The sequence below is a fragment of the Silurus meridionalis genome, chromosome 19, assembly GCF_014805685.1.
Source record: "Silurus meridionalis isolate SWU-2019-XX chromosome 19, ASM1480568v1, whole genome shotgun sequence".
NCBI lineage: Eukaryota > Metazoa > Chordata > Actinopteri > Siluriformes > Siluridae > Silurus > Silurus meridionalis.
Window position 1 is genome coordinate 8,251,479 of NC_060902.1, and position 14,527 is coordinate 8,266,005.

The window sequence follows — 14,527 nt, forward strand, 5'->3', positions numbered from 1 at the left end:
GAAGACTGTCCAGTGTCTTTGTTCACAGAAGAGGATTCTTTAGTTCCACTGCTCACCAATGAACTAGAACATGTCACACGCCTTCTTTTACATTGTTGGATCTTGATGTTTTTTAATCATCCCTTCTTTTTTTTATGCTCTTTGACTTTTCTTGCTGAACTCTCTTCCTCTGTTGAACTGCTACTGTCTGACTCTTCTTCTGTCTTTGGTATATACTCATACTCACTGAACTCTGAACTTAACTGAGATTATTCTGTTGCATATCCAAGCATTTTCCTGTTAAGCTGTGAATAAAAGCTTAGAGTTAGAACTTAGAAGTCTTGATCCAAAATGCCAAGAAAAACAAAATATTAAACCTGTAAATACCTGTCCAAAGTGAAACATTCAGGAAAAACGAGTAAAGGCAGAGAGGAGTGATACACAATGCGAAGAGGTGTAATGTGGTATTCAGAAACGTTTTTGAAGGTTGGCAGATCTAAAAAAATGTACTGCAGTACAACGACTCAATTGCTTTTTGTCTTAATTGGTTTAAATATTGGAATTCTGCTGTATTCTGCTGTTTTTTTATTTTTGTGTCTTTTGTCTTGACACTGGCCACTTTTCATATTAACAAGTAAAGATATTCAAATAAACGTACGATTACACAGTCGGTTCTTCTAAGCTCAGGTACACTTGGGTCTGGGTCTGGTATGAGCTTAAGAATAACGGTACCATCACTCTCTTCGGAGCACTGTTGTACTTCCTGAAAAATATTCTGAATAATCAGCACAGCAGATCTCAACACTGGGAAAGGCAGACTGCTACCAGAACTCCCTATCATTTTTATTTAAACTGTAGTAGATCATCTGGCAGGGTATTGTGGGGAGTCCTGTGGCTTACTGTCTAGGGTGCATACTGAGCACTATGACCTGGGGTTAAATCTAACCCAGAGCTTCTACTGCATTACCAGTTTGTGGGCTAACTGCTGACTAAAGTGCTGACTGAAAAACACAAGCTTGATGTGATGATGTTGAAAAAGGCCACAAACATTAGACTGACAAGTCATACAAATAACACTAACCTTTGCTTTCATGCACTGATATAAAAATAAAGTCTTCTCCCTTTCATCATTTATAGTACGCCTTCATGTATCGTTTGTCACAAGCACTGTGATGCGCTCTAAGTTTCTGCAGGTGACTCAAGTGATGGTTTTGAACCTACAGAACCAAAGTGCTAAGTACGTTTTCAAGTTTTTTGGAAGCTTGACTTTTTCTGTTTATGCTACCTCCAGAATTGAACCTTTTAATTTGGACTTATTGTTGACAGCAATAAATACCAGGTGAACCACACAGGATTTGGTGGGGTTCAGGTGGTTGCCTGACTCATATTTTTGCAAACATTTTGCTAGTGCAGATTGGCTTTTGTAATGACTTGGGTGAGATATCGCATTGAAAAAAAAAATCCAGATCTGTAAATCACTAGTGTTTGCCTACCTTTATCTTCTCTTCAAGACCATCCGACACATCATCCACTGAATGATGGGGTCAGGGGTGGCCAACCAGACCGAGAGCTAAATTTTTTACTGTGTTACCGCAAAGAGCCACATCATACACATGGGCACACACACACACACACACACATGAACATCACCCCCCACACACACCACCACACCACCACCACCACCACCACCACACACACACACACACACACACACACACACACACACACACACACACACACACACACACACACACACCTCTGCTCAGTCAGATTTATTGTGAAAGTCACACACCAACATAATGACAGAAATTGACTCCTACAGTTCTAAGACCACAGGACAGTAATTTTCAACAATTAACATTGTGTCTCACACACACATCTCGCTGCTGCTGCTACCCACTCACAGTGGACTTTGAAGCATTTGGATGGGATTGGATCATTGCTCCTAAACGCTACAAGGCTAACTACTGTTCAGGCCAGTGTGAGTACATGTTCATGCAGAAATACCCACACACCCATTTGGTGCAGCATGCCAATCCCAGAGGCTCAGCCGGACCCTGCTGTACGCCCACCAAAATGTCCCCCATAATTATGCTCTACTTTGATGACAAGCAGCAGATCATCCACGGAAAGATTCCCGGCATGGTGGTGGATCGCTGCGACTGCTCTTAGACACAAATGGTGGCTTATTTGGTCTGCTCATGACTGTTCAAGTGTCTCCTGGTTTCCTCCTTTTTTTTTTTTTTTTTTATGTTTGTTGCTCCTGGTTTTGATTTTAAGTGTTTGCGTTTAACTGTTTAATAGCTGTAAGATAGATTTTTTTTTTAATTGGCTCCAAAGTGTTTAAGCCAGTTTCTAAGCCTGTTCACTCTCTCTTACCAAAAAGGCAAAAACCCAACACTAAATAGGGATCATGCAATGCCCTCTGTAAATACTGTGACAGTTCTGTCACAGACTGTGACTGTGACAGAAAAAAAAACCAATGCTGTTTCTTGCTGTTAATTTCTACAAACGAGAATATTCACAGTTTCAACACATCTAAACGAAGTAAGTATGCGCTCATATTAAACTACAATGGCTGCCTAACTTTTTTTTTAAATGTGCTAAATATTTATACTAAATAAATATAAAAAATTATATATATAGGAATCCCCCGCTTTACCGCAGTTACAATCTCGTGGAATTGCATTTGCCACATAAATAATTTGTGTCGCTGATTTTCCTCTCACGATAGACCTAAAATGTTATAAGAATTGTTTTATGGAGTTTTATGTTGAAATAATGACATTTATTAATAAAAATATAATTATTAATTATAAAATGAAGTAAAATGGTCCCCTGGTGGTCTAGTGGTTAGGATGCGGCGCTCTCACCGCTGAGGCCCGGGTTCGATCCCCGGTCAGGGAACCAACCCCAGCCACTCTTAGTGCTGGTCCCAAGCCTGGATAAATGGGGAGGGTTGCATTAGGAAGGGCATCCAGCGTAAAAACGTGTCAAATCAAACATGCGGATGATCCGCTGTGGCGACCCCTAATGGGAGAAGCCGAAATAAAGTATAAAATGAAGTCAAATGTTAATACAGTACTGTACAGTACTGTATATATAGCATAGCATCCATTTATTGCAGTTTTGGAACGTAACCACTGTGATAAACGGGGGATTACTCTGTGTGTGTGTGTGTGTGTGTGTATATATATATATATATATATATATATATATATATATATATATATATATATATGGGTGCAGGATAATAAAAACATTTCTGAAGGTCTCTCTCTCTCTTTATGAGCATCTTAAGCTTATTTGGAATGTTGGATGGATTGCATTTTAACATTGACAATTGTCAAAACAATTATAACAAGGAGATCAGCAAACTGTTCGAGATCAGCGGTTTGGAGTCAGCAAATGAAAGTTCAAATCCCACTGACTGCCAGTAAAACAAACCCCTCAACCACTGCTCAACTCTGTTTACGGATTGGATTCTGCCTCGATGTAATCACATTGGTTCAAATGTGATGTACAATTTAGTGTGTTTTCACTAAAGGAAATTTAGTTTGTTGATTTGAAATTTTCTTAAATAAATGCAATATTGTGCGCTATGTGGCAGCAGACCCTCATTGTTGTAATAGTGAAATAAGCAGAATGCAGTACATGCTTGGTCCTTTTTAATCTACAGATTAGCACACATGCAGCCATGATAAATTGACAGAATTTACACCAAGCCTACATAGAGGTTGGGATATTACTGGAATTACCTTTTACTGAAATATATGTAAAGATCTGGCTACTCACATTTGGTCATTTGCTGTAAATGAACATTACTTCAGTATTGACAAGTTAAATACATGAATTGTGCTGAATAATACAATATTTCATTAATTTGTAACATTGTTCTTTTGGATCATTATTCAAAATAGAAATTCTTCTCCAAAGAATCATTAACCCTTTCTATTCTGGGTTTTATTTTTATCAGCGTTTTCAATTCCTCTGGTTGTAGCAATAGTAGATGAGGCCGAAAATTGTGTACTTGACCTCCTCCAATCATTAAGCCAAGACATGCTCGGTGCAGGATCCAAATCCAGGATTTGTGCGAGACATTTCATTTTTGACTGAATTTTCTGTCATCATTTTTCATAATTTTGTTGCCCATACAGGCACAAAATTTTTTTTTTCAAAATTAAAATCTGAGCAATTTATGAAGTAATGAAGCACACGGCCCCAATAAACCATGGATATTACCTTTACATCACATTAAGTTCCCTGTAAAGCTGCTTTGAGACAATGTCAGTTGTTAAAAGCGCTATGCAAATAAAAATTAATTGATTTTTTTGAGAGAGGAGAAAAAAAAAAAAAAGGTACAGCTGTATGATCAGAAACAAATGTTATCCAAAGTGAAACGCAGTAGATCAACTGCTGCAATTCTGACGAATTAATATCTGGTCAGTGCCTCAAAGTGAATTAATGCGAAGATGAAATCAAATTGCTATAATGAATTTTAGTAAAAAAAAATTCAGCAAGTAAAAACACATACATAAAAGCCTTTCTGGGTGTTTATTTTAAATCAATCTGTTAGAGTAAATGCTAAACAAAACAAATGCTACTACTAATAATAATTGCCCTGCAGATTAAAAACAAACTGAGCTGTGCAGAAATTTGGCAGGTGTTTATTGTACAGAACTTGAGACACATTGAATAACTAAAAATACATCATGTTCCAACAGCTGAAAGATAAAAAAAAAATAATACAAAAAGTTAAAAGAAAAACTCACAAAAAAAAAAAAAAAAAAAAAAAAGTCACACATTTCCAAACCGCTCCGCCCGCTTTCGCTTCTTTGCCTAAGGAAAAAAGAGCAACAAACCACATTTAAGAATTAAAGTAAAATAAATGTACAGTGGAACCCGGTTATGTCGATGTCCTAGGGGGTTGCCAAAAAGCGTCGAGATAACCGATGATCGAGATAAATAAAAACCAATATGGCGGCAATATATTAACGTGCTTGAAATTTCTTTATGTACATGATGTGCGTTATTAAATGAGAATGTACATGCACGTGTTTTTTGGAGGGTTTTTTTTTTTTACACAACAGTGTTGCCGCGATTTGTTTGATGAAGGCATGCTATAAAAATGTACATACATGTTTACACCAAAAGGCATATGTGCACCAACTAACAGCAGACATTTACCAGTATACAATACAAACCACCGTTGAGTCTCAAAACAAACCTTTATTATATTCTCCAATATTGCAAACACAAAGATCGCTCACAAAATCACACAAAACGTGCAGGGTGTAGTTCGTTTTTACAAAAAGCTAACCAGTGTCAAAATTTAATTCTCAAGTCATTTCACTCTGACACAGCTCTGAAATGTGTCCTACACCTGTAGCATCTGTAAGGCTTGATTTTTCCACCACTTCCGCGAGTTTTTCTGTGGCTGCCCAGTGCCGTCTCACTACCATATTTTCGCGTATATAAGATGCACCCTGGGCGAGGGGTATGTAAAACTTTCTATAAGACACGTCTTATATACGCGAAAATACGGTAGCGAGATGGTGACGTGGTAAAAGCCGGCGATTGGTCATGCGGATCGAGATAACCGATGTTAAGTGGCAAATTGCCCCCCCCGTGCTTGAGATATTAGGGTTCGTCGACATAAAAGAATCGACATAACCGATTAAAAAATGCTAAGACAAAACGAGAATTTGGCGGTTCCACTTCAAAAACGTCGACTTAATAGGGTTGGCGAGTTAACCGAGGTAGAGATAAGTGGGTTCGACTGTATATAATTTAAATATAAATTCTAGCTTCTTGTTCAATTGTAAAATTAATTATAATAAAACCTCAAGCATGGTTACCTCTGAATCATCAGGTCCAACCGAGGCAGCACTGGTCACAATTCCAAATCTCTCCTTTCTCTTCTTCAGCTTTTCATCTTCTTCAACCTGCACAAAGAACAGAAGACTCCATCAAGTAAATGTGTTTGCCACTAATATGTATTTTTTCAAAATTTCAGGCTCTTCCATTTTGTAAAAGAATGCCGCAATAACTTTATATTAATTATAGCGTTTATACTGCTGCTAGAATTAGAGACCTTTAATATGTGCTCAAGTGTATAAGAAATATATACGTTTACTGTATATGAATATTCTATTCATAACAATATAAAGCTCTCAAATCAAGCAGATATAGGTGAAGAGTATTACATCTAACCCGAACAGGGGAAAAAAATATTTAAAAACTCGGCGTGACAATAAGTTCAGTTTATTTTAATGGGTTTCTCATTTAACAGATCCAAATTCAATAGAGCAACTTTGGGGAGGTTTTAGGAGATTTGCAGCATGAATGTGCAGCAATTACACTGTGATCAGAAGGATGTATTCAAAAAGGATATTGATTTGGCTCCTGCAAAAGCCTTCACAGATCAGTGAAGGTCTTCCTCTACATTTGGGAGCATGCCTGTGTACTGAATCTGAGCACTGATGTCTGACAAAATACCCTGCTGTGAGGTTGGTATTCTTATTAATCCCAAATGTGTTCAGCAGTTTTAAGGGTTTTTTTTTTTTTTTTTTTTCAGAATTGTGTATCAAACTGGTAGCCCTTCACATTAGTCGGTACCCAAGAAGTAGCTCTCAGTGTCAAAAAGGTTGGTGACCCCTGTTATAGATCATACAAGTACCTATGTTCTGTCTAAATGAATAAGTGGCTGTTTTTTTTTTTTTTTTTTTTTACAAACAAACCTGTTTCATGCACTTTTTCTCTCTGGTTTGATGTTTGTCTGCATATAACTGCCTACTGAGAGGTGGTGTCAAACTGATGATTGTGGACATGAATACTAAATAAATAAATAAATAAATAAATAAATAAATAAAAAAGCAAGGCATCAGTGCCACCTAGTGTTCAGTGACATGTGTTAAACATTACAAGGTTGGTGGCCCTAACTTAGCCATTAGGTCTTAATAACAATTCCCTGAAAGGTGTTTCATCCAGAATTCAATTTGAAATATTTACAGTTTCATAACTTCATACGTCATGCCATTCCACCAGTAAACTATGGCCTACCTTCTTGCACACAGAGGAGACACTCATTCCAAATCGCTCCGCTCTTTTCTTTAAGGTCTCGACGTCAACCTGAGGACCACAGAGGATGTAAATCATATGCATCAAACTCAAACTTTTATGTGGCCCGCGAAAGCTGAACCGGTCTAATTATCTTATAATAAATAAGTCAAAAGTGTGCATTGACCATAAACTTCATCTCCCATAATGCATGCCGTTCATGTTACCCGTGAAGTGACGGCATCCCACACGGAGCTTATTATGTCAAAGTGAGCCTCCAAAAAAACCCCAAAAAAACAAATGGAGCAAGATTTAAAAGGCAATTAGCGTTTATGCAGACAAACGTTCACTGTAATCGAACCATCTCTCATTAGCTGTTTAATGTAAAGTGTAAAATGCTACACCTGTCACACATGTTCTTAGCAGCTCACAATTGTTGGTTGGACCATTATTCGGCCCCTCTCAACGATGACAAAAAAAGGTTTGAACAAAGTAATGTTATAACTTGTTATTTATCCTTATACATTTGGATAGTGTGATCATTGAGTAATGTGGGTTTCATAAGCTGACAAATTAAACGGATTTATGTCAGAGCAACAAGCAAACATTTCTTTTTACGTTCATGCAAATATATATGTAATATTTGTAAGTTGAATAATAAAAATCCAGCGGTATTTAACATTAAGGAGTAGTTGCATTTATTTTACATTACATTTAGTTACATTGAGCTACATTTGTTACAAGTTACATCTGGCCCTTTGAAGGAAACCATTATGCTGATATGACCCTCAGTGAAAAGGAGTTTGACACCCCTGATGTAAATCATTACTTGGAAAGTAATCAGTATGTTTACTAAAAGGCCATGCATTATAATATATTTTTGTTTCTTGTGATCTTGACAAACATTGTTTCCTCGTGATCAGTACTTACATGTTTCAGTGTATGCAGCATAAGACGGGCAGCATCATGGATAATAACCAGAACCATGCTTTAGCGAGTGCGTGGAAAACAACTTATGTCATGTCAAGATCATAAGAACATTTTGTGTCGTGAATAAATACCATATAATATGGAGAATAATGTTTATAATACATAATATGGAGTGCAACACAAACCCAGTTACTAGCTTTGAATGGCACACCTCAAAGTAAAGACTGTGGTATAGAGTGGCATGGGGGGGTCCAAATCTGTATACAGTGAAACCCCGTTGTACGAGCAACCTATAGTACGAGCAAACGGAGATACGAGCAACCTTGTTTGCAAAATTTGACCCTGTTTCATGAGCAAATTTCGAAGGCACGAGCAAACTCACGCTGCCGGTTCCCCGTTTTCGGCGGAGGGTCGCATCAGTCGCTTAGTTGATGACGCTTAGTTCAAGTGATCGGAGGGTGCATTTAAGGAGGAGAGCGTGTGTATGTGCGCGTTCGCCAGAGACGTGCTGCACTAAGTAGACCGACACAAAAAAAAAACCAAATAAAAGTGGCTCCCGTATTCATACGCTCTCCCACAGTAACTTTTTTTAGTGTTATTTTTATTTCACTAGAAATCTTACATTTCACTAGAAATGTCTCCCAAGAAAATCAGTGATGGTGCTGTAAAAAAGAAAGTAAATAGAATTACCATGGAAACCGAGGAGGTAACGAGCGTGGTGCGTCTCACACTAGAAATCAACCACTATCACATGAGTAAGTGTTAAATTATGTTTATATTACGGTAATTTGCGGTGTATTTGTTTTTAAAAATAGGCTACAAAGTGCAGAAATAAGCGATCGAATGACATCTCAGAAACGGATTAAATCACTTTTACATTAATTTCTATGGGGAAAATTAGATCGAACATATGAGCAAATGGACACGAGCAATTTTCAAGAACGAATTATGCTCGTACAACGGAGTTCCACTGTATATTGAGTCCAACCCACACTGGGGGGTGGGCATATCTTACCTGGCTACCATCTGTTTTTTATAACTGTGCACGCACTGATCACACAGAAGGAAATGCTGATGACTACAAGGTCACAATACTGATTCACAAAGTGAGGTTTATATGAACTTGGGCAGAAATCCTAGATTCAGTCACACAAGAACCTACCATAGTTAAATGCAGAGCATGAATACTCACAAGGGAAACTTGAGACTAATTGAGAACGTCTATGACTGAAGTATGACTGCAGTAATTATCGCCACTACAGCGTCATGCCTCCCTTATTGGACGATCATGCATGATGTGTGCATATGCATACGGTGGTATCCAGGTGTTACATGCTGCAGCTAATCATTCAGAAATGTGGAATTGAGCAAATCCCAGACTAAAGTTTATGTAGTTAATTCTTCTATTTTCTTGATAATTCATGATGTTTAAAGGGGGAGGGGCTACGCTAAGCAGCATCACACAACTTGTTAGAGAAAGCTTGCATTTTCTTATTTTAACCTTATATTCTCTATATTATAATTAGTTCCCTTTCAATAAATAACATAGCATGGATTAAGCACTGTATTTTTAACTCCATACTTACATCCGTTTTTGAAATGGCAGAGGTTCCTGTAAAACAGAAGCAGCAACAATTAAATAAATAATATCTTAAAATGTTTTTTGCTGTCTTAGTTGTGTACATCAGGCTGAAACTCACCTTTGGAGGGTGCTGATGTTTCTGGCATTCCAAACCTGGAAGAAAACGTTACATTAAGCTAAACGTTAATATAACATCATGCAAAAATCAGCAGTTATGGCATGGATGTGTCTCCATGGCAACACAGATAACATATTTAACTACATCAAACATCATGGAATTTATGAAAACTAGTGATTGCCGTTTAATCACAAATTACTATGGTATACATTCTAGACATCCTCATTACCTTGCAGCACGTGCAGCCTTCTTGCTCTCCGGGTTTGGAGGAAGATTAAAGCGTTCTGCTCTCTTCTGCAATCTCTAAAAATTTAAGACAGACGTCCAAAAATTTACCAGGACAATGACAAGAAACCAAGATTTATAATGACTTTAAAGTTAAAGAGATAAAAATTGGATTTTTGGATTTAAAATAAAGATCCTTTAAACAAAGTGTGAATTTTTTGACATGCTTAACACTTGGAGAAGTTTGATGACTAATTCCACTTTAGATACAGATCATTATTAGGCTTCTAGGGATTTATTAATCTTTTTTTATGCTACAAATATAAATGTATACTTTTTGTAAATGAGCAAACTCAGTAAAAATGCCGGTCATGCTTAAGAAGGCTATTACAAATGAAGCTGTATTTTAAAAGCTTGGTAAAACAAATCCCCCGTTTCAGTGTATTAAACTGCTCGCACTTAGTGATGTAAGAAAAATATACCTCAGAAGCCGATTCCGAAAGGTTGATTTTTATAACTTTCTTTGCAGCCTCCCTGAACAAAGGAATAAACAAAGATTAGTACATTTAACAAACTACTCTTTTAGGCTTAAAAAGCTTAAAAGTAAACATAATATCTAAAAGTCACTGATGCCAGCTTTTGTTTATTGTTTAGTGCAGAGAACCTCAATCTTATCTACAAATGGCCAGTGTGGTTGCACATTTTTTCCCCTTGTTTGGTTGGAATGTTTAACCCCAGATACACTGGCCATTTTTTTTTTACGCACACAACTGTACACCCTTGGTCTAGCATAGCTCAAAGGAGGCTACGCACTTTGGCTAGACAATATATTAGTTACTAAGTGAGTTAGTTTCTCACTGCTTGTCACAGTACCATAATAAAAATCATTACACACATTAAAATACTAAAATTGGGTTCTATTAAAAATTAACAGAAAATAAAGAAAAAAATTTTTTTTACACCTTTAAGAAATAATCAAAAAAATGTTTATGCATTATTATGCACATGTAATAAGTGCACAGTACATGATAATGAACCGTGTTTGTAACACTTCAAGAAAATGCAGATACAGCACCACCTGCTTGACAAAACTAGACTGTACAAACTTGGCATAAATACAGAAAGAACTATAACGGAAATCGCAAACGATGTTCTTGATCTTGTTCAGGGAAATATACATACGTGTCAGGTGCAGGTAACTCTTCAGGAGTTTCTGTCTCAGGTGCTGCTGCCTCCTAAACAAAATTTATTTGCCTTTAACAAAGCTTTACTCAAGGACTGTGCGTAATTCAACTGAATGCTGAATTTAAAATAATCTCCTGAAGGATTTTTTTTTAATGTTCTGAACATTTTAGGATATGCTTTATGTGCCTCCTATATAAGTACAGTAATCCTATAGAAACAGTATTTTTGCATCATAAATACAAATGTTATGGTTAACCTGCTTAGATAACTTCAGTTTTATGACTTACCTCAGTAAACTCTTCTAAGACTTCTTCCTCATTGACATCATCATCTGAAAATGTAACATTTAATAGTTATATACTAAAAATGCTTATTAAGAAGACATTACAATATGATGTTTACAGCCAGTAAAATGAACCCACAAGTGAATTTGAGGACAAACAAGAATTTTGTTTTTGCTGACTGGAATAATTTAAATCTTTGTGCTTGTGTAGCTGACACTATCTTCATTCTCTTCACATGACAAAACATCTAAAAAATCCTAGTGTTCTGTAATTTTAGTATTACTCCATTTTTATCAATATGCACAGAAATAAAGTGTAATGTAGCAAGTAAAACACTTTGGAACACATTTTACATCAACTTTGATTTGCCACAGCTACAACATAATATTAACTTTATTATCACCTCGTGTTTAGACACACAATATGAAGTAGCCTTTTATGCTTATAGAGGAATGATAACATTCATCCACAGTTAACAAAATGCCTTTCATTCAGCCAGTTGGTGTTTGAAGTGATGAAACTAAAAAGGCACAGGAGTTACTCCACAACCAAACACAACCATCTAACAAAGAAATAAACATCCCCTAATGTGATTTAAGATATAAAATGAGAGACGCGGTTCCAGAACACACACATACATACCATGTTCGTCAATGTACGCCTGCAGCCGGGCAATCAGATCTCCTTTGTTGCCCTTAACCTCCAGTCCCCGAATAGCACACTCCTGCTTCAGCTCAGCTAACTACAAACACAACCACAAACACAAATTTATGCAACGCGTCACACAAACACTACATGTGCTTCCTACGGATATTCATTTGTTGCTATGATTAGTTCCATACCGAGTTGCTACATTTGGTGCAATTCATAAATCTTTTACATTTGTTTGGTTATGTTTTGAAAACTCAGTAATGACAGTGTAGCTAAATTTTTAAAAAAGATATCTAAACAGGACCATAACTACAAAAAAACCCCAAAATAAACAAGCATTAAATTTTTTTGCTTAATTTTGCAGTCTGTTATGGTTTGATAAGAAAACTAACTTTTATTTATCTGCAGTCAAATCTAAATAAACAACCAAATTCTTATTCTTTTTGTTCATTTGCCAGGAAAAATCCTAATCACAACATATCCTTGTACATATACAGCCTTTTGACGTGACCTTTTCAGTTAAGAACATTATCGCACCTTGTGCTACATACAAATAGATTTGATCACATTTCTGATTAAGTAAGAACATATATGGAAATAATAATGTGCTGGTTTCACTACTGAGCTGAGAATCATGTAAAGATCAGGGTTAAAAAAAATTGGTTTTAACATAAATTTGAGATATATCATTTACATATTGGAAATCAGTCTCCTTACGTATAATGAAATACAAGCAAAGGGTCGCCATGATATAGTGCCCCTGGAGCAGAAAGTGTTCAGTGCTTTGCACAGGGGGCAACAGTGGCAGCTTGGCGATGCTGGAGCTTGTACCCCCGACCTTATGATCAGTAAGAAGTACTTGATACAAGCAAAAGGTAAAATACAGTAGTAATAAAAAAGGCTTAGAAATGAAAATGCCCCTTAAATAGAAGACACTGCTTATCAGATAATGATGCTTTAAGGACCTTCTCTGATTCTCTGCCTTGAGTAAAGCTTATGGTTGTTACTGGGCAGTGAAAAGCTTTTTAATGTGGCATGACTGCAATGCACTTGATTTACACTGAATAAATTATTGTACATCTTATTTCACACCACTGTTCTATGTAGGTTACATGTCTGTATCGTGCGCATGCGCAAAAAACGTTAACATTGGCTTAAATAATACGGTTAACTAAATACTTTCGTAACGTATTTATAAATCAGGAATAATACCAATGACGTTTAATTAAAACAAGCAAAACCAGTTAAAATCTCTACTTTTTTTTTTTTTTACTAATGTTCGCTTTCAAACTCGGCAGTAAAAATCGACACCATTAACTAGCTAAGCTACTCGATAGCACGTTTTTTTTTTTTTTTTTTTTACTTTTTTTAACTATTCCTGACGCCGTTACAATTTCATTTACATGATATTTTTATTAATTAAAAACCATTAATGTTACTGCGATTAAGAAAAGTATTAAATTATATATATTTTAAAAAACGAGGGCGAATTGTCTCTCGTTAGCTATTTAGCAAGAAAGAGACCAGGTGTTAGCTGTTCTTTACTTTGCTAACTTGCTAAAATTAATCCCACTTCAGACCCATTAGGGATTTAATACACTTGAAATGCTTTTATATTTTCAAGAATATAACTATAGACTAGAAACGTGCAGTGTTGTTTTTTTGGGTTTTCTCTTTTTTTTTTTGTTACCTTCAGTTTATGCAGTTCGACCAGTTCAGCCATTTTCACCAGCTTCCCAGGTGTTTCCGGTTCTGGCTGGGATTTCCTGCTTTTGGAGCCTGCAGCACAAAATAAAATCCTGATATCGCCACCTAGAGGCCTCTGGGATAATATACTTTAATTTAAAATGGATGGTTGCTTCCTAACCACCCCTAACCACCCCCAAACACACACACACACACACACACACACACTATGCTGCCCTGTCAGAATCTATCTAATCACAGAACTCTAAATGTATTTAGAAGCATTTAAGATATTTACCACTCTGTTGGTCTATATACAGTTGTGAGTTGAAAGAAAAATACTAGGGAATTACACAAAGAAAAAGACAGAAGATGAACAATTAGTTCTCGAAGTTGATGTGTTGAAAGCAGGAGAAATAGGCTGGTGTGAGAATCTGAGCAACTTTGACAAGAGGCAAATTAAAATTGCAGAAAGACCAGGTCAGAGCATTGAACAGTGAGTCTTTTATGTATCTACCATAAGTGGTCAAAGAAAGGTTAACTGATGAACTAGTGACAGGGTCTTGTGTGCACAAGGCTCACTGATGTGCACTGGAAGTGAATGCTACCCCAACAGTTCCAGTCTGAAGCACAAATTGCTGAAAAGTTAATGCTGGATAAGATGTAGTATGGGAATAAAGCAAGCTTGCAGAGGTAGAGGGCTGCTCTGGGCAAAGTTCTGCTGGGAATGGTTTAAGAAACATTATCTGTAGTTCAAAGTGCTGATTTGGCCTTTAAATTCTTCAAGTCTCAATCAAGCATTCGTCCAGTGAGTGACACAAACAAATC

The 14,527-nt window shown here is 36.6% G+C and overlaps 1 protein-coding gene and 1 pseudogene across 1 annotated transcript; one reads left to right on the forward strand and one right to left on the reverse strand.

The window, feature by feature from the left end:
* LOC124402553 overlaps nucleotides 1-2,151 on the forward strand; it is a 311,654-nt pseudogene extending 309,503 nt beyond the window's left edge.
* Nucleotides 2,152-4,624: 2,473 nt separating this feature from the next.
* On the reverse strand, nucleotides 4,625-13,809 carry LOC124402557 (SAP domain containing ribonucleoprotein). The gene is made up of 11 exons (XM_046875671.1): nucleotides 13,704-13,809; nucleotides 12,005-12,104; nucleotides 11,366-11,409; nucleotides 11,076-11,128; nucleotides 10,376-10,427; nucleotides 9,898-9,971; nucleotides 9,669-9,703; nucleotides 9,555-9,580; nucleotides 7,042-7,110; nucleotides 5,838-5,924; nucleotides 4,625-4,818 (listed from the first exon to the last, which is right to left on the reverse strand). Exons 1-11 carry the CDS (start codon nucleotides 13,734-13,736, stop codon nucleotides 4,777-4,779), a joined length of 615 nt encoding a protein of 204 aa, XP_046731627.1. The 5' UTR covers nucleotides 13,737-13,809; the 3' UTR covers nucleotides 4,625-4,776.
* Between the last annotated feature and the right edge of the window lie 718 nt (nucleotides 13,810-14,527).